General features: G+C 48.5%; 1 protein-coding gene across 4 annotated transcripts in view; it reads right to left on the bottom strand.

Annotated features, from left to right (window-relative positions):
* Positions 1 to 5,000: 5,000 nt before the first annotated feature.
* Slc2a5 (solute carrier family 2 member 5) overlaps positions 5,001 to 22,387 on the bottom strand; it is a 34,724-nt gene continuing 17,337 nt past the window's right edge. For all 4 annotated transcript variants that reach the window (XM_037203197.1, XM_037203198.1, XM_028858464.2 and 1 more), the window contains 10 exons: positions 21,925 to 22,085; positions 17,529 to 17,653; positions 11,380 to 11,532; positions 9,228 to 9,353; positions 8,955 to 9,142; positions 8,692 to 8,802; positions 7,891 to 7,992; positions 6,490 to 6,565; positions 5,871 to 5,998; positions 5,001 to 5,791 (listed from right to left, as the gene is read on the bottom strand). In XM_037203197.1, coding sequence (XP_037059092.1) covers positions 5,591 to 5,791; positions 5,871 to 5,998; positions 6,490 to 6,565; positions 7,891 to 7,992; positions 8,692 to 8,802; positions 8,955 to 9,142; positions 9,228 to 9,353; positions 11,380 to 11,532; positions 17,529 to 17,653; positions 21,925 to 22,085 — 1,371 coding nt within the window. In that variant the 3' untranslated portion in view covers positions 5,001 to 5,590. The remainder of the gene's footprint in view (positions 5,792 to 5,870; positions 5,999 to 6,489; positions 6,566 to 7,890; positions 7,993 to 8,691; positions 8,803 to 8,954; positions 9,143 to 9,227; positions 9,354 to 11,379; positions 11,533 to 17,528; positions 17,654 to 21,924; positions 22,086 to 22,387) is intronic.

Raw genomic sequence — 22,387 nt, 5'->3', positions numbered from 1 at the left:
TTAGCTTGGCTTGATTCTTGCTAGCTTTTCTTAACTTAAACTATCCCATTTATCTTTTGCCTCTGGGCTTTTACCTTTCTCTGTTTCTTTATACTTTTCTTTACTTCTTACTCTGTGGCTTGCTGTGTAACTGGGTGGCTGCCCCCTGATGTCTCCTTCTTCCTTTTCTCGTTCCTTCTATTTTTGCTTCTTCATCCCTCTTTTTCTTCTATTTATTCTCTCTGTCTGCCAGCCCGCCTGTCCTTTCTCCTGACTCACTATTGGCTGTTCAGCTCTTTATTAGACCATCAGATATTTTAGACAGGCAAATTATCACAGCTTTACAGAGTTAAACAAATGCAACATAAAAGGATGCAACATATCTTTGCATCATTAAACAAATGTTCCACAGCATAAAAATGTAACACATCTTAAAATAATATTCTACAACATAATGCTGACCAGGATTTTCATAAATTTCATATGCTTCATGCGTCTGGTTTTGGAGGACAGGAGATTAATGCTACTAGCTCCATCTGTTTTGTGAGACGTGCTGGGCTTCCTTTTCCGCTCTCAGGAAGCCTTTTCTCCACCATTCACACTCAAATCCCACGTTCCTTCCTGGCTTTCCTTTCACCACTTTAAGTGGGGATGCTTAGTGTGCACAGGATTCTGGGTCCCACACCCAGCCCGGGCAAAAAGAGCAGCACACAGGATGACAAAAGCAACATCAAACAACAGAGCAAGGAGGAACTGGGAGTGTTCAGGGGCCAAAGAACCAAACCTTGTAACCCCAGCACTTCGGCGGCAGAGGACCAGGAATCCCAGCTAGCCTGGGCTACATAGTGAGATTGTTTTTCCCCTCAACTACTTAGTATTTAGTGTGTGTACATGTAAGCACTGGTTCTCTGTAGCAGGAATCTTAAAGTTCTTATCAACAAAAACAAACATGGAGCCAGGTATTGGGGTGAATGCTGAAAGATCAGAGAATCAGAACAAGCCACAGCTTCCTTATCTCGCAATTCCTCAGCTGATCCTGTTTCCTCAGACTGGATGCCTCTCAGCTGAACTGTGCTCAAAAGCCTAAAAACTTAACCAACCTAGTTCCTGGTTTTCACACCTTATATACCTTTCTGCTTTCTGCCCTCACTTCCTGGGATTAAAGGCATGAGTCACCATGCCTGGCTGTTTCCAGTGTGGCTTTAAACTCACAGAGATCCGGATGGATCTCTGCCTCCCAAGTGATAGGATTAAAGGCATGTGTGCCACCATTTTCTAGCCTCTGTCTCTAGTGGCTGTTCTGTTCTCTGACCCCAGATAAGTTTATTAGGGTCACACAGCATTTTGGGGAACACAATACCACCACAGTTTTCTTCTTTTATCATGTGGGTCCCAAGAACAGAACTCAGGTTTTCAGGCTTGGTGGCTGGTGACACAGGATAAGGGCAGCTGCGGGCTACCTCACTGGCTCCTATATAGTGATTTTGAGGCCATCTGAGGCTGCGGGAGACATTGTCTCACAAGCAAACAAAACAGAGAACCAAATCTCACAGCCTGAACAAACAAGGGGCAGCCAGCTACTCTTCCCACGTCTTTCTCCAGGGCCAGGAACAGCCTTGGAGAGCAGCTTGGAAACAGCACAGCTTTACCCCACCAACGTTCAGATTACAGCCTCGGACGGACTTCATCTCAAAGCTCTTCCAGGTGTGCCCTTAACTCCTGCCTTTCCTGATGTCTTCCTCCCATAGATTCAGGGTGAGGTGGGGAGGTGTCCATGGAGGTGCAAACATCCACCTTCATGGATGTATCACTTCCTGCTCTTTTTCTAAAGTGCCTTTTCCTCATTAAAAAAAAAATCATGATTATATTTTATATGTATGGGTGTTTTGCCTGCATGTATGTCTAGGCAACACAGAGGTCAAAAGAGGTATCAGATATCCTGGAGTTATGAATGTTTGCATGTGGGTGCTGGGAATTGAACCCAGGTCCTCTGGAAGAGCAGCCAGTGCCCTTACCCACTGAGCCAGCTCTCCAGCCATCTGCTTTGTTTTGATTGTGCATAAGAGTCCAATGTTTTCTTCATGTTTTCATTTCCACAATAAAAAGCAGGTGACCAAGGTTAGTCCGCATTTTGGTCCATGGAACAGTGTGGAAATTTCTGTCCAGAGGAGATTCTGGGCCTGACTTGGGCTCTGAATGTGTCTGACTTTTGGGGTAGAAACCCTTTCCCAGTCCTGTCTTTCTACCGTCCTGTTACCACTCAAAATCCTCCCTGTCACGACCCACTTTCCCGACACATTTCCATTCTGAGGTACCCAAAGTGTCATTTCTAGGGGAAGGGATTGGTTTTGGATTTTGGGGATAGATTCTCATATATTCCAGGCTAGCTTGGAAGTTACTATGTAGCCAAGGATGACCTTGAACTCCTAATCCTTCTTCCTTCACCTTGCAAGTACTAGCATTACAGAGATTTCCACCACACCTGGCTGAGCCTTCGGAACGTCTTGACTTCAGACCTCTAGAATCTGGCTAGTTATTTGCCATAAGCTCTGACCACACAAGTGTGATACCTGTGAGAAAGCACTCAAGCCAGAGGATCGGGAGACAGAAACGAGGAGATGGGACAGGGATGGGGCACAGGGGATGGGGGACAGGGAGAGGTAACTATTCTGATCTTTGGAGTGGTCCTTAGGTAAGGACCTACCCTCTGTGAGGACCCCCACAAAACTGTACCCTTTAGGGCCACTGGCCACCAAATCCAACGAGCCTCTTCCTTTGGCCCCAGCAGATGGCAGACTGGTCACTGGGTCTTCCTTGTGGCTTCCATGCAACCCCTAACTTCTGAACTTATGTAAATATCCAAGACGCTCACACAAATGAAGTCTGAACTCAGTCAGAACAGCTCTGGGGGCCTAGCTTCCTCTAGGGCTCCCCAGCTCTCCTGTGGGGCAGCGACTGTGTGACTAGGCCTGGGGCTCTGGTCTGCCCAGCCCAAGGGCTGCTGCTCATCACACTCAAATCCTTCCTGCGGCCTAAGTGTTTAGCAGCCTCTCTTCCCTCTTGCGTCTCCCTTTCCGTCTCATTTCACCCATCTTCTCTCGCTCTCCCTTCTTCTGCCCCACTGGAACTGCTAGAAACTGTGTTCTTCTAACACCAGGATTATCTTGATTGTTTTTCAAGGCTGGGGATGGAACCCAGGGCCTTGTGTACGCTAGGCTCTACCACTGAGGCATGTACTCAGCCTCCAGGACTATTATAATAACCAAGTTCAGACTCAGAGTGGCTTTCAAGACTTAAAGTGTCACTGAGTGTGGTAGAGCACCCATTTAATCTGACTACTCAGGAGGCAGAGGCAGGCAGACTTCTGAGTTCAACGTCAGCCAGGTCTACAAAGCAAGTTCCGGGCCAGCCAGGGATACACAGTGAGACTCTGCCCCACCCCACAGACTTATAGGCTCTTTTATAGGACCTAACTTCCTTGGTTTCTTTCTATACCAAAATATTGAGGCTCCCTTGAGCAGAATGTCCTACTTCTATTGAATCCCTACTAACTGGAGAACCCCTAATATTTTCTAAGTCTTTATCACCCTACTCCCATGCCTTATACCTCTTGCCATAACCCACTCACACAAGCAGAATTCTAGACATTTCTATGTATAACTGTGTGAGTCTTAAACTGTATGTGAGTTCATGCCAAGATCTCCAGCTTTAATCTCTCGCCACACGGAGTATCCCAGGATCCCATACCATCTGTACTCTCCCACTGCCATGATGGCTCCCTCCATCTGCCCTCCACTCAGGAAGCTGCTCTCTCCCAGTGTGTTTCACTTGTGGGTTTATGCAGTCTCAAGATGAAGGCTCATTTCCAAGCACGTCAACACAGCAGAGAGTACCCAACACGTACCACTGAGCTAGATGCTACAGACATGAAGTCATTTAATTCCTGCGGCAGCCACATGGGACGTGTCCTGTTTGTTCCACTTTGACGTGAAGTACAGAGAAGCTAACTAATTTAGCATTCTTCATGGTTAATAAATGGCAGAAGCAAGGTTTGGACCGGAGAGTAGATTCAGGGATCCCCTGGCTCCAGGTACTACTGTTCCTGTGAGCAGAATCCACAGCAGTACCACAGTCCTCACCTCCCAGTTTTGACATCACCCTTCCAGGCATTCGAGGAGTCCATCTTTCAATGGTTCTGTGTTGCTCACGTGTTGTAGTACGTCAAGGATGGCTCGATCACAGCATGCACCTCCTGCGTGTCAGACTATTCTTGCTGATTGCATGACTAGATACCAGAAGAGTCTCTATTTTGTGTCTGTAACAACTGCCCCTGACTCCCATAGCTGTCCACATCACCCTGACTACTGCCCTGCTTAGGAGAAGACAGCATATCCCATAGCCTGCCATTTAGCACTTCCTTCCTCACACCTCTAGGCTTTCTCTACACTTCTGTAATCATGCCCAATCCTGCCCTCGGGAGACCAGTCATCCTCAGCAGTGGGGTCACCCATCTTCTGCTCACAGAGAACTGGGTTGTCCAGGTGATGTGGTGATATTTTATTTGTACTGAAATGTGATTTTATTTGTATGTTAATAAATAAAGTTGCCTGGGGGTCAGAGCTAGTAGCAAGCCATAGCAGAAAGCCAGGCAGTGGTGGGGCACACCTTTAATCCTGATCACATGACAGGCAGATCTCTGTGTGTTCAAGGATACAGCCAGCATGGAGACACAGGCCTTTAATTTCAATACCAACCATAGAGACCTGGAGATCTGAATAGACAGGCAGTGACGAGAAGGTCATGTGGTTGGATTTACAACCAATGAGAAGGCAGAACAGAAAGTCAATAAAAAGACAGATACACAGGAAGTAGGTCTCTTTCTGAGGGGAAGGATGACAGGGGCATCGAAGGGTAAGAATGGTTTTTTTAGTCTCAGCTCTTAGCTACTGCTCTGACCTCTTGGGCTTTTAACTCTGCATTTGGCTCTGTGTTTCTTATTTAATAAGACTGTTGCATCTACGAGGTGAAAAGTGTCAGATCTCTTTTATTGGTTATACAGAGGTGTTCCACTAATATTATCATTTACAGTAAATATTATCATTTACAGTTAATAGTTCATGCTCAGTTAATATCTCCCCATGGTCTGTTCCCCAGCTTCATGACACTGCTGGGTCAGGATAAGGATGACTTCAATCCTGAGCAAACGCCAGTGACTTCCTTGGGTCACTGTGATTCAGTGACTCCCTAGGCACATGGGAGCCACCGAAGGGTCAGCTTGGCTGGTGTAATGTGGTCCTCCTGTCTGGTCCTGCAGGAACTGTTTTTGTTAGAAAAGCTGTGTTACGTTATCCACACCACAGTCACCTTAGCAAAGGTGAGGAACAGTGTCGCATGTGGCTGAGAGCCTGTGACTGGCCTCTATGCTTAGAGACAGCAGAAAAGCACGAAAGGAGGTCAGGTGTCCTCACTGGATGGGGGCTGGTGATGGGGTTGGCATTCTCTGCCAGGCTCGTCTCATTTTCAGTGTCACAGACAATAAGAAGACAGAACCAAAGTCCAGAGAAAAGGTCCATGCAGACCAGCTACACTGGCTCGTGCCTTGGCTTTGGCACTATGGAGAGACAGCGGGTGGAAGGTCTTTGAGTTCCTCCTTCTCTGGATACACATCTGACACCTTGTTCTTCTTGGCAAAGATCTGGTTGATCTCAATGAATGACCTGCCCTTGGTCTCTGGGATGACCAGGAAGATGTAGATGGTGGTGAGGAGACATATGATTGCGAAGATGATGAAGCTGTAGGCGCCGAGGCCCACCTGTGGGAAGAGGGACCAGTGAGGGAGGATGTGCCAGAAGGTTCTGGCTTGGTGGGCTGGGGACTTGGGTCCCACTCACTTGAATGAATGGGAAGATGAGCCCCACGGTGAAGTTGGAGAGCCAGTGGACACTACCCCCGATCATGAAGGCGGCTGGTCTGGAGGACTGCAGGAAGATCTCAGTGATGAGCAGGGCAGGGATGGGACCTGAAGAGGGAACACAGAGGGATGATGGAGAGATGTGAGAGGGAAGGGTGAGGAGAGGAAGCAGGGACGATAGATTAGGGGGAGACACCTTCCTGAAGGCAGAGTGACTCACAAAGGGTCCTTGAGCCCGTGGGTGTTTTGGCACCCTGGTCACCTGGCCATGGGGGCAGTGAGTATCTCTAAGACACAGGGCTTTGGGGAGTGGCTGAGTGAGGAAGCAAATGCAGGCATAAGGATGTTGGGTGTGACGCATGGCAGAGGCTGCCTGTGGAGCTCATTCTGCTGATCTGACATGACAGCGCTTACAACCCAGAGACCCCAGCATCGCCCAAATCCCAAGCGACCAAGCTGGCCCCTTCTATCCTGCGCTAAAAGGAGCAAGGCAGAAGTCACTTGGGAGGCATCCACCCTCCTTGGGGATTCTCAGAGAAGCTCCTAGAGGACCAGGATGTGGGGCATTGAACCTACGAAACCAGCCTAGAGATACACACTGGGTCCCAGGGCGTGTCCTATGACATAGACGATGACGCAGACGATGCTGACATAAGGCATCCAGGAGATGGTGTCCTGTGGGTGGGAAAACGAGTAGTCAGCACCTGGCAAAGCCAGACCTGCTGGGTCTGGAAGGAGCCAGCAGTGACTCGGCTAGACCACGTGATGAGATCTTAGAAGTCAGCTGAGAGGGGGCTGGATTTGCTGAGGGAGGGGCACATGGTCCCTAGACACCTGACAAAGACTATACTTTGCTAAAACACACGAATTTTGGTGCCTAGTCCCTTTACTGTGGTAAAAACATAGGTTGGGAGCAATATGGTGTTGTTCCTGAGCAGGACCACCAACCAGCACAGCTGGTACCTGCTGTGACAGGCTTTTTCTGAAAATGCCTCTAGCCTTCCAAGGGGCTGAACTTTTGCTGGACCCTGCAGCTAAGTTAGTAACAGGCCTTGAGATCACTGACGACTGTGTACTTAACCTGCTCTCCTGCTCTGTGTTCCAGCTGTGTAAGTTTATTCTCCCATCAACACAACAATATAACCAACCTGACAGTATCTTGATTTCCTATGCAATTAACTCTTACAACCTAAGCTAAATGCATAGCTTTAATCTTTAGTTATGTACTCTTCTCTGCCCTGTCTTTCCATGCTTCTGTGCACATGTGTGAGTGCATGTGCACATGTGCACGTGTGTGACTGTGTGTGTGTGTGCGTGTGCGTGTGTGTGTGTGTGTGTGTGTGTTGTGGTAATCATTAGCTGAAAGCAGCCAACAGGTTAAAAGCAAACTTCAACAACAAATATCTCACATGTGTTGGAAGTAAATGTGCATATAGGTTGATAATATCTGTGTGTGACTTTGAATGCTATTCTGGGCCATTTGGGGGTCAGTAAATAATGTCTTCCCTTATAAAACTCTGTTATAAAATTCTGTAAAATAGCCAAGCGATGGTGGTGTATACTTTTAATCCCAGTACTTGGGAGTTCAGGGCCAGCCTGGTCTACATAGTGAGTTCTAGGACAGCCAGGACTATGTAGAGACCCTGTCTGAAAAAAAAAAAAAAAGAAAGGAAGGAAGGAAGGAAGAAAGAAAAAAGAAGAAAACAAAAGGAAGAAAAGTATCCCTCATTACTTTCCAATCTCACAGTGTTTACTGTGCTGTTCAATAAATATAGATCAAAGCCCTCTGTTAGGGACACAGATATCAGACACACACAGGCCACAGGTCACAAACTGCAGACCAGTGGAAGAAAGAGGGAGAGAAGTGGAGAATTCAAATTTGGGTTCACACATGGTTTAAAGTACCCCAAAAGGAAGTCTCCTCCCCCATGTGACACCAGTGCATTTTGGTGCCTTCTCTGAGCCTTCTTTAAATGGGTAATTGTCACAGCATCCTTTACCTGCAGCGCCAGAGCGACCGTCAGCACGATGCAGGCAGTGAGGCAGGTGGCGAAGCCAAGGAGGAGTAGAAGCCGCCGTCCCCAAAGCTCTACCACAAATACCTGGTGTGAGAGGGAGGAGGTGAGGTTCTAGAGCCAGTGCCCCATGTTTCTGTGGGACAGAGCACCCCTGCCTGGGGCTGCCATCATGGGAACACCCTCGCTATCCCTCAACCAACTTTTGAGGTGTCAGGAGGAGTGTGTGCCCAGCCACCATGTGTACATAATTGCACATGCATGCACAGAACATGTGTCTTTGGGTGGCCAGTGGAGAGGTCCAGCTGAATCACTAGGGCCCCAGATGTTCACTCTTAAATGAGAGCCCAAATTAAGGTCCTGAGTCCTGTGACTGTAAGCTTCGGGCCCACATGGAGGCCTGGCTGGCTCCTCTGAACAGGGGGACAAGTCTCACTCAGGGACTACCTAAGCAATGAGTCATGAGCTCCTTGTAGGGCCACTGAGCTACCCTGTGCAGAGATTCCCTCCATTTCTGCCACGCTCAGCAGCCCCAGATAGAAGAGGTCAGAGCAGAGTCACTGCACACAGTGGGAACATCTGGAGCAAGGTCTGGGCCTCTGCTTTTAGGGGTCCATGGCTGCTCCCCACTGGAGTCAGGTATGTCCTCACAGCAGAGCTTTGAGGCTGGGGGATCAGGGCCCAAGGGGCACATTGCACACTTCAGGCCCCAGATCCCTCCAAGGTTAGGGCCTTCTTCACTCCACCCCTGGTGGCTGACAGGACCACAGCCTCATAGACACTCACGGTGACAATGGTCATGAACACATTGACTGCCCCTGTCCCAGCAGTCACATACTGGACGTCATTGCTCTTCACCCCTGCGCTGAGGTAGATCTTGTCAGCGTAGTAGTAGATCTGGAAGGCAACCATGGGTTTGGCAGAGGGCCTCAAAGGTAGGGTGGCCAGTGGCCCACTGCACCCCAACTCCTCAGAGCTAAATGCAAGAGTCATTGTTAGCACCTGGCCACACACTGCCTGCTGCCCCTGAGCCCACGGGCTGCCCGTACCGCGTTCACTCCTGACAGCTGCTGGCCAGCCATGAGGACGATGATGGAGATGAGTTGCCAGCGCAGAGACTGCATCTTGAACAACTTCCACACAGAGATAAAGCCGGCGGCCTTCTCAGCCTCATCCTCCCTCCGGATCTCCTCTATTTCTAGGGTCACATCCTTCCAACCTCGAAGCCTCTGCAGGGCTGAGGGAGAGACGAGCAGAGGGCATGAACTCAGAGCTGAAGAGCCTGGGGATCCAGGGTGAAGAGGAGACCACATAAAGCTCACCTTTCTCGGTGGCTGACACGTCTTTCTTCTGAATCAGCAGGTAGCGGGGGCTCTCAGGGAAGAAGGGCAGGGAGAGGACCTGTAAGGCTGCGGGGACTCCAGTCAGCCCCAGGAGGATGGGCCAGCCTGTAAGCAAGGGTCGACTGTCACGGAAGCCTAGGGACCTGGGCCCCTTTCCTCTACCCCCTGCATGTGACCGGCACGCAGCACCGTTCCCCTGCGGCAGGACGCGGCTCTGTGAGGACAACGCTCGACTTTTTCAGTGGTTGTGTGATGGCTCTTTACACAGTGGTTAAGGCATGACCACTCCACACTATGAGGTGGGCAAACAAGAGCACCTGATGATGATTCCAGGGCACGAACGTGATGCCAGTGGGAAGCCTCCATGTGTTATCATACAGATCTGCATTGCCCTCCAGGGACCAGGTGACTGGAGTGGACTGAGACCAACACTGTGATCCCACCCCAGGTACATGGCCAGAGAGGCTTGTGTCGGGACACAAGGACAGCTAAACTGGAGTGGTCAGGGCAGCGCTGGGAAACAAAACCAGCCGCAGTGTGGATGCCCGTCAAATCCTCACAGGATGGACAGACAGAATGTTCTCTCCTTGGAGAGGACTGTCCCTGCCCTCCTGCTCGGTGCAGTGCAGCGCAGAGCTTGGCTCCTGGCTTTGAGTCCTGCCGGCTGTGGTTCCCTGAGACTCAACCCTAGTCCATTCATTTTGGGTCTCAGCTCCTAGGGAGAATGCGGCACCTTGACAGAGGTGTCCTGGACACATACATGTAGGACTTATGGAAAGACAGGGGGGTGTGGCAGTGCAACACAGAGCCAGGCCCCGGCTGCAGGGTCCGAATCTTAACAGGACCTTGGATAAATTTCCAATCTGTTGAGTCTCAGTTATGGACTTATCTGTAAAATGGGTGTAAAGTACATGATCTCCTGGGGCTGCTGGGGGAAGAAATGAACTACTGCAGAAGACATGGGAAGACATGGCACCTGGGGCCATTGCAAGCAAGTGCTACGTCCTGCCTGGTGTGATCATTGAGACTGGTCTCCTTCACAGAAGCTCAAGAATCAGAAAGAAAGACAAAAAGGAAGGGAAAGAAGAGACGAGAGGGGACCAGACGAGTGGGGGGTAGGGCTGGGCTCCATTGGTAGAGTATTTGCCTAGCGTGTGCAGAGGTGTTAGGGAATATTATTTTAAGGTGTGTTACTTTTGTTTATGTTGCATTTGTTTAACTCTGTGAAGCTGTGTTACTGTGCCTGTCTAATGCACCTGATGATTTAATAAAGAGCTGAACGGCCAAGAGCAAAGCAGGAGAAAGGATAGGCGGGGCTGGCAGGCAGAGAGAATAAATAGAAGGAGAAATCTGGGAGGAAAAGGAGAAGTAGCCAGAGAAGGAGGAGGACTCCAGGGGCCAGCCACCCAGCTACCCAGCAAACCACGGAGTAAGAAACCAAGAAAAGCATACAGGAATAGGAAAAGAAAAGCCCAGAGGCAAAAGGTAGACAGGATACTTTAAAGTTAAGAAAAGCTGGCTAGAAACTAAGCCAAGCTAAGGCTGGACATTCATGATTAAGAATAAGCCTCCGTGTGTGATTTATTTGGGAGCTGGGTGGCAGGTCCCTCAAAAGAGCAAAAACAACCAACAACACAGAGGGCTCTGGATTTGGTCTTCAGCACTGCATCAAACAGTTGTGGTTTTACACACCTGTAATCAGTACTTGTGGGGTAGAGACAGGAGATCAGGAGTTCAAGGTCATCTTTGACTACAAGGTGAGTTAGAGGCTAGCCTGGGTTACATGAGACCGTGTCTCAAAAACAAAAAAAGTAGCTCAAGACTCAAGACAAAAAGGAGGTAATGATGCCATTTATAAGTTATTGTGTGCTTCCGAGTGTGTGGACAGTCACTTAGTAGTCAAGGGACATAGGCCCTTCCTGTTCAGTTGAGACACCTTGCCATCTCCTAAGAGGAATGTGTCACCATGTGCTTGTTCAGGGCCCACAGTGTGCATGGTAGGCTAGGGACAGATCGTGGCAGCAAGGAGAGTCTTCACTGGACAGGACAGGGAACTCAGCAGGCTGTAGTCCCCAGTATTGGCAGTAGGGGCTTCGGGGGACAGAGGGCAGCGGCAGGGCTCTGTTCTTACCTTCCTCATTTGCCAAGACATTCCGAAAGCCAAACAGCTGGGCCACAAGGATGCCGATGGTGATGAAGAGCTGGGGTACCACCCCAAGAGCCCCTCGCAGGTTTTTAGGGGCCAGTTCCCCTAAGTACATAGGGACCACATTGGAAGATAGACCTGAAGGAGAATTGAAATAAGAATACAACCAGGAGCCGGGCGGTGGTGGCGCACGCCTTTAATCCCAGCACTTGGGAGGCAGAGGCAGGCGGATCTCTGTGAGTTCGAGGCCAGCCTGGTCTACCAAGTGAGTTCCAGGAAAGGCGCAAAGCTACACAGAGAAACCCTGTCTTGAAACCTCCCCCCCCCAAAAAAAAAAAAAAAAGAATACAACCAGGAAAGAGTCTTGGAGAGACAGACTATTGTGGTGGTATTGTGTTTCCCAAAATATTGTGAACGCTAATAAACTTATCTGGGGTCAGAGACAGAACAGCCACAATATTAAACATGAGGATAGGCAGTGATAGCATACGCCTTTAATCCTAGCATTCCAGAGGCAGAAATCCATGTGTTCAAGGATACAGCCAAGCATGGTGACTCACGCCTTTAATCCCAGAAAGCAGCTTTTAATTCCAGGGAGTGGTGGTAGAAAGCAGAAAGGTATGTAAGGCATGAGGAGCAGAAACTAGAAGCATTTGGCTGGTTAAGCTTTTAGGTTTTGAGCAGCACAGTTCAGCTGGAGACCCATTCTGGATGAGGACTCAGAGGCCTCCAGTCTGAGGAAACAAGACCAGCTGAGGATTCGGCGAGGTGAGATAGCTGTGGCTTGTTCTGTCTCTCTGACCTTCCAGCATTGACCCCAATAACTGGCTTAGGTTTGATTTTATTAATAAGAACTTCTAAGATTCCTGCTACAGACTGTGTCTTCAAGGACCCACCCTACTTTACCAAGCACACTCTCTAGCCCAGCCCTCCCTTCAAACGGGAATAACTCAGTTGGTAATGAACTTGCTGTGCAGCCATGAGGACCTGAGTTCAAGTCCCACATAAAGCTGGGTATGGGGGTGGGTACATACTGTTAATCCCAGTGTAGGGACTTGGGGAGGCAGGCAGATCTCTGGAGCTTGCAGACAAGCCAGCCTGGTCTAGTCAATGAGCTCCAGGTTCATTGAAAGATCCTGTCTCAGAAAACAATGTGTAGAGCTCCTGAAGAATAACATCTGGCGTGAACCTGTAGCCTCTATACACATGTTCGCCCCACCTCACACACAGCCTCCCATAACACAGTGAATGAATGACCTCACACACAGCCTCCCATAACACAGTGAATGAATGAATGGCCCTTGCAAACACCTCTTCTAATTTTCAGCTCCTTAAACTTCAATAAAGAAATTGCACCAGAGACGTTCCTAATAGAAGTATTTGCTTCTTGACTGGTGTCACCCAGGTGCGCAGCCTGGCCAGGCCCTGTGTCCTTGCTTCTGACTGGCCCGGGTCTCAGGGAGAGGATTAGCCATGCTCCTCTCCTTTACCTCGGGGAGAAAAAAGAACACCCCTGTCCACCAGATTACTTTCTGGTGACAGCACATCACACAGTGAACCCCTGCACAGAGACCTTTCCACACACATAGTACAAGTTCCATTTGTTAGTTCACATGACACAGTGGCTCACACCTTAATCCCAGCACCCGGGAGGCTGAGTCAGGAAGGTTAATGTGAGATCCAGGCCAACCTGGGATACAAAAGGACACCATGACTTAGAAAAGCTTCAAATGGCCGGCAAGTTGACTGAGTGGTTAAGAGCACTTGTTGTTGCAAAGGATCTGAGTTCAATTCCCAGCACCTACATGGAAGCTCACCACTTTCTCAGGCACAAATGTAGTGCACAGACATACACGCAGTACACTTATATACACATATAGTAAAAATAAATCTAAAAGAAGCATGTGAGTTCAAGGCCAGCCTGGTCTACAGAGAGAATTCCAGGACAGCCAGAGCTATTACACAAAGAAGACTTGTCTTGAAAACAAGCCAAAATAAAACCAAGAAAAGCTTAAAAATGTAAAAACAAAACAAAACAAATTTCAGTATATATCATTGAAAATCTCCATTGCTGGGATTTATGTAATGCTGGGGCTACTCTGAACTTCACTATTTAATCTTTAAAAAATATTGTTTTTAGTAATGTGGTTTTTGTGTGTGTGTGTGTGTGTGTGTGTGTGTGTGTGTGTGTGTGTGTGTGTATGTGTGTGTCTTCATGGGCATGTTTACATGAACACAGATGTTCTCAAAGGTCAGATGTGTCAGATCCCCCAGGAACCGGAGTTATAGGTGGTTGTGAGCCAACCAACATGGGTATTAGGGACTGACCTCAGTCATCTCTCCAGCTCCTCACTATTTAATCTTGTAAAATTTCCCATAATATCAAAATAAGACTCTTTTAGGAACAGATGAAGCTGGGGGCTGGTGAGATGGCTCAGTGGAAGAGGAAGACCCTGGAGCTGGAGCTGGGGGGTCTGTAATGTCTGCATTCCTGCTGGCCAGGGAAAGCCTGACCAGCCTTCCCCCCAAGGAGTCAATCAATAACAAACCCATGAACCGTGAGCCCCCAGAAGGCAAGGCTCAGCCACCCTTGCTCCTCTCTCACAGCAGGGCTGATTACTTATTCTCAGGGTGAGCTATGGCATTGGGGTCAGTGGTCCAAGGGCAGGAAGCCTGACCACACCATGCCTGACTGTCCGGGTGTGAGTGAGAAGCTGAGTTCAAATGGATGGTGCCGCACCGTTGGGTCAAGTGTGAGCTGAGGACCCTCCCAGGGCATCTCCGAGGTTGAAACTATTTTCCTTACTGTCTCGAGGTGTTCTTTACCCTTTTCCTTCTTGACCTCGCTGGAGCACAGTGTGGAGTTTTCCAGAAACCACTTGCCATCTACTGTTACAACTAACTGGACACGGGCAGATTTGAAAATCCATCCAGGCCTGTGAGCATGCAGCGGATTACAAGAGGCTTTCGACCGAGGCCCCGCCCCATAGCCTCTGGGCTCCTCCCTCCCACTGGCCATCCAGCACCTGTCCCTGTCACCTGCTGTGCTGGTCATGAGGCCACTGGCCACGTGTACTGCATCTGCTACCCATCCCCTTCCTGAACCCCCCCCCAGGAGTTCACCCAGGTGTTTCTCAGTCCCAGGGATGGTGGTCCGTTTGTACTTCTCTCGACTGTACTTACTTACTGTATAAATATAGTTTATCATTTGTTTCATGAAGACAAAGAGAAAATCCAACTGTCTGCTGTTAAGACAGACATTGAAGTGATTTGCAAGGATGTGGAATAAGTCACTCTTCTTACAAAACTTGTCTTAAAACATAAACATAGAATTTTTTTTTTTTTTTTTTTTTTTTTTGAGGCAGAGTCTTGGGTAGACCAGCCTGGTCTTGAGTCTTGAGCTCAGCACACTTGGCAGTCATTTTGTTTTGTTTTCTAGCTGATTATTTTTCATAAAAACTGTGTGTATGTGTGTCCCCATACCACATGCATGCTGTGCCCAGGGAGGCCAGAAGAGGAACTTGGGTCCTCTTGGTCCCAGCTGTGAGCTGTCTCATGTGAGTGCTGAGGAACTGAACCCAGGTCCTCTGCAAGAGCAGCAAGTGCTTTTAACCTCTGACCTATCTTTCGAGCCCATGGAACACTCAATTATGTTAAGAATGAAAAGAAGTCCCAAGACCAAAAATCTGAGAGCGGGGCCAGTGAGATGGCTCAGTGAGAAAAGGTGATCACTGCCAAGACTGAAACACCAAGTTTGCAAGAAAAACTGATTTTGATCACAAACAATGGAAGAAGAAATGGACTCCTATAAATCATTCTCTGATCTCCCGCATGTGGGCCATGGCACATGAGTGCCACGCCCCCAAGTAAATTTGCAAATCAAAAAAATGAGACAAATTGTTGACTAAAAGTATGCTTTTGAAGCATAAAAGTTGGGGTCCTATCCCCCCAAAGATTTTAGCCAGGTGTGCTGGTGCGTGCCTAATAATGCTAGCACTTTGGAGCCTGAGGCAGGAGGGTTGTTAAAAGTTTGAGGTCAGTGTGAGCTACAGAGGAGACCTTGTCTCAAAAGCAAATACAAACAAATGAAAACCAAACAATCAAGGTCTTGCTACACATACACAGTCCAGGCTAGCCTCAAACTGGTAATCCTCCTGCCTCAGCGTGGCAAGTGTTAGAGTGTGGTTAGGAGCCGTCATCTCCATAGGTTAGAACTTATTTGTGTGTGTGCTGTGAACAAACTCAGGGCTTTGGTCTTGTCAGGCAAGTGTTCTACCACTGAGCTACATTCCCAGCCCCCTTTTCCTTTTTTTATTTTTGAGATATGGTATGTCCAAGCTTATTGAGATCTCATTCTTCAGTCTAAGCAGAACTTGAACCTGAAATTCTCTTACCTTTGCCCATTAAGCAGCTGATATCATAGGTGTGTGCCCCCAGGCCCAGCTTAGGTTAAGATTTTAAAATTACATTTACGTGTTTATGTGTTTATGTGCGCGCTTGCGCGTGCGCATGCGTGCGTGCTGGATTTTTAGCTGTGATTTATTTATTAGAGTTTATTACTTTATAATTATTAGAAACCCATCCTAGATGCTCATGATCAATGGGAAAGAGACTGCACTAGCTGACAACTTCTGGAGCTTTCTATTTCTTAAAAAGCTTCTGCATGGAAAACCAAAGGCAGAGCCAAGCCAGGTGAGGCCATGATGGCAGGGGTGAGGGTGGGGGTGGGGTGAGGGTGGGGGTGGGGATGAGGGTGGGGGCTAGGGGGGTGGGGGTGGGAGTGGGGGTGAGGGTGGGGTGGGGGCCAGGGGCTGGGGGTGGGACTGGGAGCAAGAACTCCGTGATGAGTGAAGTTTGCCTGTGGCTAGTTTTCTCCTGATGTGACTATTTCTCCCCGACCACCCTGTCCGGCAGTTCTTCACTTTAGCTGGCCTGACCTAACTATTGTAGACCAGGCTGACCTCAAACTCACAGAGATCCATCTGTCTCCACCTCCTGAGTGCTGGATTCAAAGGTGTGAGCCACCTCTGGCTCACCAGCTTGCAAACTTCTCAGCCTATTAATGAGCTCTAAGGATTTGCTTACAGCCAGCCAGATCATCCCTCCGTCCCTACCCCCCATTAGGAAGGAGAGGTCACTCTGAGACCATCCAGAAGGAGATATGTGAGGGCAGAGGTCAGGAAGTGCCCACCTTGCTTCTGAAGGACCCTGAGAATTGGCAAAGCCACTCCTGGCTGGGCACTGGGAAAGGCTGACTTGGGGAAGCCACAACTGTGGCTTTAAAAGTGTCTCCATTTCTAAGCAATTAGGGGAGACCTTTCTAAAACTACGGCAGCATATCCCAGACAGCCTGGGCTGAGAAGACAGTGGGCGGGGCTTACAAGCCAGTTCTACACATCACCCTCCCCACAACAGGGCTTCTGTGTGTAACCTGGCTGTCCCATCGCTCTGTAGACCAGGCTGGCCTTGAACTCACAGAGATCCTCCTGCCTCTGTCTCCCTAGTGCTGGGATTAAAGGCGTGCACCACCACTGTCCGGCCCAAGTTCCACAACTTTTTTAAGACCACAAACCACAGTTTAAAAAGTACAGAAATTGATTTTTCAACTTGGTTCTCCCACACATGCACAGATGAACAATGGCAGAAACAAAATTTCATGCAATCTTTTTGTTCCCGTGACATAAGACATACTGTCACACAAAGCTGCTGCTCACTAAGTTGACAGACACCTCTACCCTCCCACTGACCGTTATCCTAGCAAATGCTGACATACTGGAAAAAAAAAAAAAAAGGATCAGACTGGAAGGACCCTTCTAAACTCAGGGTGTGAGGTTTATTCTTACAGCTTTCTTGGGCTAGGAACTGTGGGTCAGTGATAGAGTGCTTATCTAACTTTCACAAGGTCCTGGGCTCAATCCCAGCCTTGGAAAAACAAAGCCAAAGACAGCTTTCTCTGCAGGAAGCATTTCTGTGAAGTTCTGTCCACTGCTCATCCAGAAGAACCAGGCAAAACTCAGGTGCCTGTGGAGGGTCAGCTTCAAGCTCTGGGCTCCCAAAGGCCCCAGACGACACCAGATCCCTGAGTCAGTTCTGCTTCCCCTGTGCTGAACGGCACTGCAGACAGGGTTCCTTACCTGCACATATTCCAACCATGAGTCTGGAAGCAATGATCAGCTCATATGATCTGGCAGTCTTGCTGCACCCCATTAGGATGGCTGGCACGATAGAGAAGATGTTGTTGAATAGCAAGGCCCCTTTTCTGTAGAGGGGGTGGGAAAGTCAGGTTAGTGTAAGGATTCATTCATTCACTTCATCATTCACTCATCACTAATTCATGAGGGTGTCAACAAACACCCTCAATGTCTGCTCAGAGCACCATCCGCTAGTTACAGCAGTGAACGTCACTGGGACCTGAAGCTAACAGAGTGCATATCCTGCTGTGGAGCAAAGCACAGAGGGAAATGGACTCATCCGAAGACACAGGAAAGTCAGTCTGCTGTGGTGTCAGCGGGCTGTGGTTGTACACTCCGAAGACTGGGGTGTGTGGAACCCTGGAGCCCAGCGATTCAGGCCAGACCTGGTGGCACAGTGTGGAGACTTTGTCTCAAAAACAAACAAGTCTTGGGGATGTGGCTTGGGTGGGAGAGTAGCTGCCTAGCCTGTGCTGAGGCCCTGATTCAGTTCCAGCATGACAATAAAAAAAACCAAAAACAAAAACAAAACATGTGGACTGGAGAGATGGCTCCACAGTTAAGACCACTCTGCTCTTGCAGAGGACCTGGGTTCAATTCCCAGTACCCACATGGCAGCTGACAACCATCTGTAACTCCAGTTCAGAGGAACTGACACCCTCTTCTGGTCTCCTTGGGCATCAGACACACATGTAGACAAAACACCCAGACATATAAAATAAAGTGAAGAATAAAAATTAAAAAACAAACAAACAAAAATGAACCAAGACACAGGTTTTGAACCCTTTACGATAGAAAAAGGGTACACTATGATAATGACAAAAATATAAAACTAGAACATTCTAAAAGTATATAATCTAGGTGGCTTCACAATGCATTTTTAGATATAATACCAAAGTATAATGCATTAAAGAAAAAAATTGGTGCCTAAAATGAAGAAAAAAGAGTTAGAAAACATAAGAATTAAAACAACAAAAAGCCAGTGTAAACAAAAAGAGAGTTTGGAAACAGCCTTAAGAAATGCCAAAATATAAACTGATGCAAAAACACAAGAAACACAAGGCTGCTGGAAAGAAGTAAACAGAGCCAGCTCATGTCTTAAACTCTGAGGCCCACATTGTAGGAGGCTGAGGCAGGAGGATTGCCATCTAAAACCCTGCCTCCAAAAAGCAAAGCAAAAGGGGGCTGGAGAGAGATTTCAGTGACTAAGAGCACTGGCTGCTCTTTTGTGAGACCCAGGTTCAGTTCGTGAAACCTGCATGGTGGCTCACAGCTGTCCATAACTCCAGTTCCACGGGACCTAACGCCCTCTTCTGATCTCTGCAGGCGACAGGCTCACACGTGGTACACATCCATACATGCAGACAAAACACCTATACACATAAAAATAAATTTGAAAAAAAAATACTGTTTGGGGGAAAAAAAGGTAAAACATAGGAAAAACAAAACAAAACCCCAAACTAAAACCAAACAAAGGAGGACAGGACCACCTGTCCAGAGAGGTTTCAACATAGCTTCAAGAAAAATGGACACATCAGCTGTGTGCTGAAGATGCAGCCCAGGGATAGACTGCTTTTTTAGCATGCAGGAGGCCTTGGCTTCGACCACCACCATCTCAGAACCAAATAAAATAAGCAAACAAACAAAAGCCAACTAAAACTCATGTGTCTGTGTGTGCACATGTGTGTATATGTGTGTATGTGCATACATATTTAAGAAAATTTGTTTGTTTTTTAGATAGGGTTTCTCTGTGTAACAGCTCTGGCTGTCCTAGAATTCGCTTTGTAGACCAGGATGGCCTCGAACTCACAGAGATCTGCTTGTCTCTGCCTCCTGAATGCTGGGATTAAAGGTGTTTAAAAACAATCTCACTATGCCATGTAGGCTGGCCTAAAACTCTAGACTCTGCTGCCTCTGAAGTGCTTGGATCATGGGAGTGAGCCACCCTGCCCAGTTTTGAATGCTCTAGAGGTGCTTTGGATAGTGTTTGGAACATAGACAACACCCTAAGTTAAGCCATTGTTGCTGTTTTTACTAGAACCTGCAAATATTGTAAACAAAGAAGTGCCTACTGATTAAGTTCCAAGTGGACTGCTTGGTGAGCAAGGCTGGACCCCACCTGGCCAAGTGCTCACTAGCATTGACCTGTATCTGGCAGATCTGACTCCTCCTGGGGCTCCCGGAGAAAGCTATGGGTTTAACACTAACCTCACAGCGTGATCTCAGGGTCTCAGATCCTCAATCAGAGGTTGTATACTTAAGGAAAAAAAATTTTTTATATATTTAATTTTATGTGTATAAATATTTTGTTTGAATGGATGTCTGTGCACTGCGTGCATGCCTAGTGCCTGTGGAAGTCAGAAGAGGATATCAGATCCCCTACAACTGCAGTTGCGGATGTTGGGAGCCGCCATGTAGGTGCTGGGAACCAAACCTGGCTCCTGTGCAAGAGCAACAAGTGCCCTTAACCACAGAGCCATCTCTCCAGCCCCTAGACTTTCCAAAAGTATGAAGAGGAAGGTTCCAGATTCTGGTCTCGATTCAAGATCCTGACTGGGTCTCACTTTGTAGACCAGGCTGGCACTGAATTCCAGATCCTTTTGCCTTCACCTACAGAGTCCCGAGATTGTAGGATGCATGACTGCATACGGACAGGTAACTCTGCCAGTGTCAAAAAACACTGACGAGGAAGGAGCCTTTGGTTTGAGTGAGGCAAAGGATATGGAGCCCCATGTCTTCCCTGGCACACAATGCTCATTCCTGGGGACGTCCCCAGCCATCCATGGGACCTAGGTCCCTTGTCTAGCTTCCCAAACATTAGTCATTTGAATGGCCCCAATAGAAAGTAAAATTTGGGCCGGGCGGTGGTGGCGCACGCCTTTAATCCCAGCACTCGGGAGGCAGAGGCAGGCGGATCTCTGTGAGTTCGAGGCCAGCTTGGGCTACCAAGTGAGTCCCAGGAAAGGCGCAAAGCTACACAGAGAAACCCTGTCTCGAAAAACCAAAAAAAAAAAAAAAAAAAAAAGTAAAATTTGCCATCCTGGTTATTACCCTCATCTCATGATAAGAACTTCTGTTTCAGGCCCATGTTTAAAAGCTGATGATGCATATCTGTAAGTTTGGGGTAATAAAAATCTACCCACCCTCATGGGGCCTGCTGGTACATGATTGCAATCCCATCAATTGGGAGGTAGAAGCAGGAAAATCAGGTGTTCAAGATCACCTTTGACTTCATAGTGAGTGTGAGGCTAACCTGGGCTACAGGAGCCCCTGCTTCAAAAACAGAGGCTGGGGAGATGGTCCAGGGAGATGGTCTAGGGAGATGGTCCAGGGAGATGGTTCAGGGGAGATGGTCCAGGGGAGATGGTCCAGGGAGATGGTCTAGGGAGATGGTCTGGGGAGATGGTCCAGGGGAGATGGTCCAGGGAGATGGTCCAGGGAGATGGTCCAGGGGAGATGGTCCAGGGGAGATGGTCCAGGGAGATGGTCCAGGGGAGATAGTCCAGGGGAGATGGTCCAGGGGAGATAGTCCAGGGAGATGGTCCAGGGGAGATGATGGTCCAGGGGAGATGGTCCAGCCAGTCAAGTGCCTGCTGTGCAAGCCTGGGGCCTGCATTCTGATCTCCAGAACACATTTATAAAGCTAGGCATAGCAGTCTGTGACTGTAGTCACAGTAACAGAGGTAGAAGGGGTGGGGGTGGGCAGTGGGGAAGGCAGGCATGAAGACTGGCAGAGTTCTGAAGTACACTGAGCAGCCTCAGGGTTTGGTGAGGTGCTGTCTTAAAGAAAGGTGAGGCCAGCTGTGGGTGCGTGCCTTTCACCCCAGCACTCAGGAAGTAGAAGTAGGTGAATGTCTGAGTTTGAGGCCAACCAGGCCTACATAGGGAGACCCTATCTTAAAAAAAAAATGATGAAAGGATGGCCTAGTGGTTAAGAAGCCTTGCTGTTCTTGCAGAGGACCTGGGTTCCGTTCCCAGCACTCCCATGTCGGCTCACGGCAGTCCTTAACGCCAGTTCCAGGGGATCCAGTGCCCCCTCTTGGCCTCCTCAGGCACCAGGCACACAGGCAGTACACACACATACATGCAGACAGAACACTCACACACCTAAAATACAAATAATAAATCAATTTAAAAAGGTGAAAAGGGATGGAGGAAAGACACTCAACATTTACTGCTAGCTTCCACAAGCACACATACATGTTTGCACTTGCACTAGCACGCTTACATGCACATACTAACAACAGTAAGTACACACACACACCACACACACACACACACACACACACACACACACACACGCACGCACGCACGCACGCACACACGCACCCCAACTTACCTGCCCAACTTATTCACCAAGGGTCCAACCATGAGAGAACCTATAAAGCCTCCAAAGGGGAACATGGACACCGTCACGGACCACAGCAGTGTCAAGGAGAAGGAATCAAGGGACTCCTGGTTTCTTTCCTGGTAGGTGTCATTGTAAAACTGCTGCATGAACTGGGGACAGAAGGGACAGACTGTCAGAGCAGCTGAGCTCACTTTGCACAAAGGATTAATAGAGGTGTTTAGCTACGGAATGGGGACAGCCCTATTGAGACAGGGACAGAGCTGCCTGGGTAGTGTGTGGATTGGGACACCCATGGGAAGAACTCTGGCAGGCCAACACTTAAAGTGTTTCTCACACCCTGGGATGGCTGCAGCCTTCCACGTGGTGTGGCCGCTGCCCTCCAGGTGACTCCACACACTGCCAGGCCACAGAAGGTAAGTTCATGAGAACCTGAGGTCTGGGGTTCTGAAGG

Source organism: Peromyscus leucopus, chromosome 2 (assembly GCF_004664715.2).
Source record: "Peromyscus leucopus breed LL Stock chromosome 2, UCI_PerLeu_2.1, whole genome shotgun sequence".
NCBI classification, from domain to species: domain Eukaryota; kingdom Metazoa; phylum Chordata; class Mammalia; order Rodentia; family Cricetidae; genus Peromyscus; species Peromyscus leucopus.
This window is presented reverse-complemented; position numbering and strand designations above follow the sequence as displayed.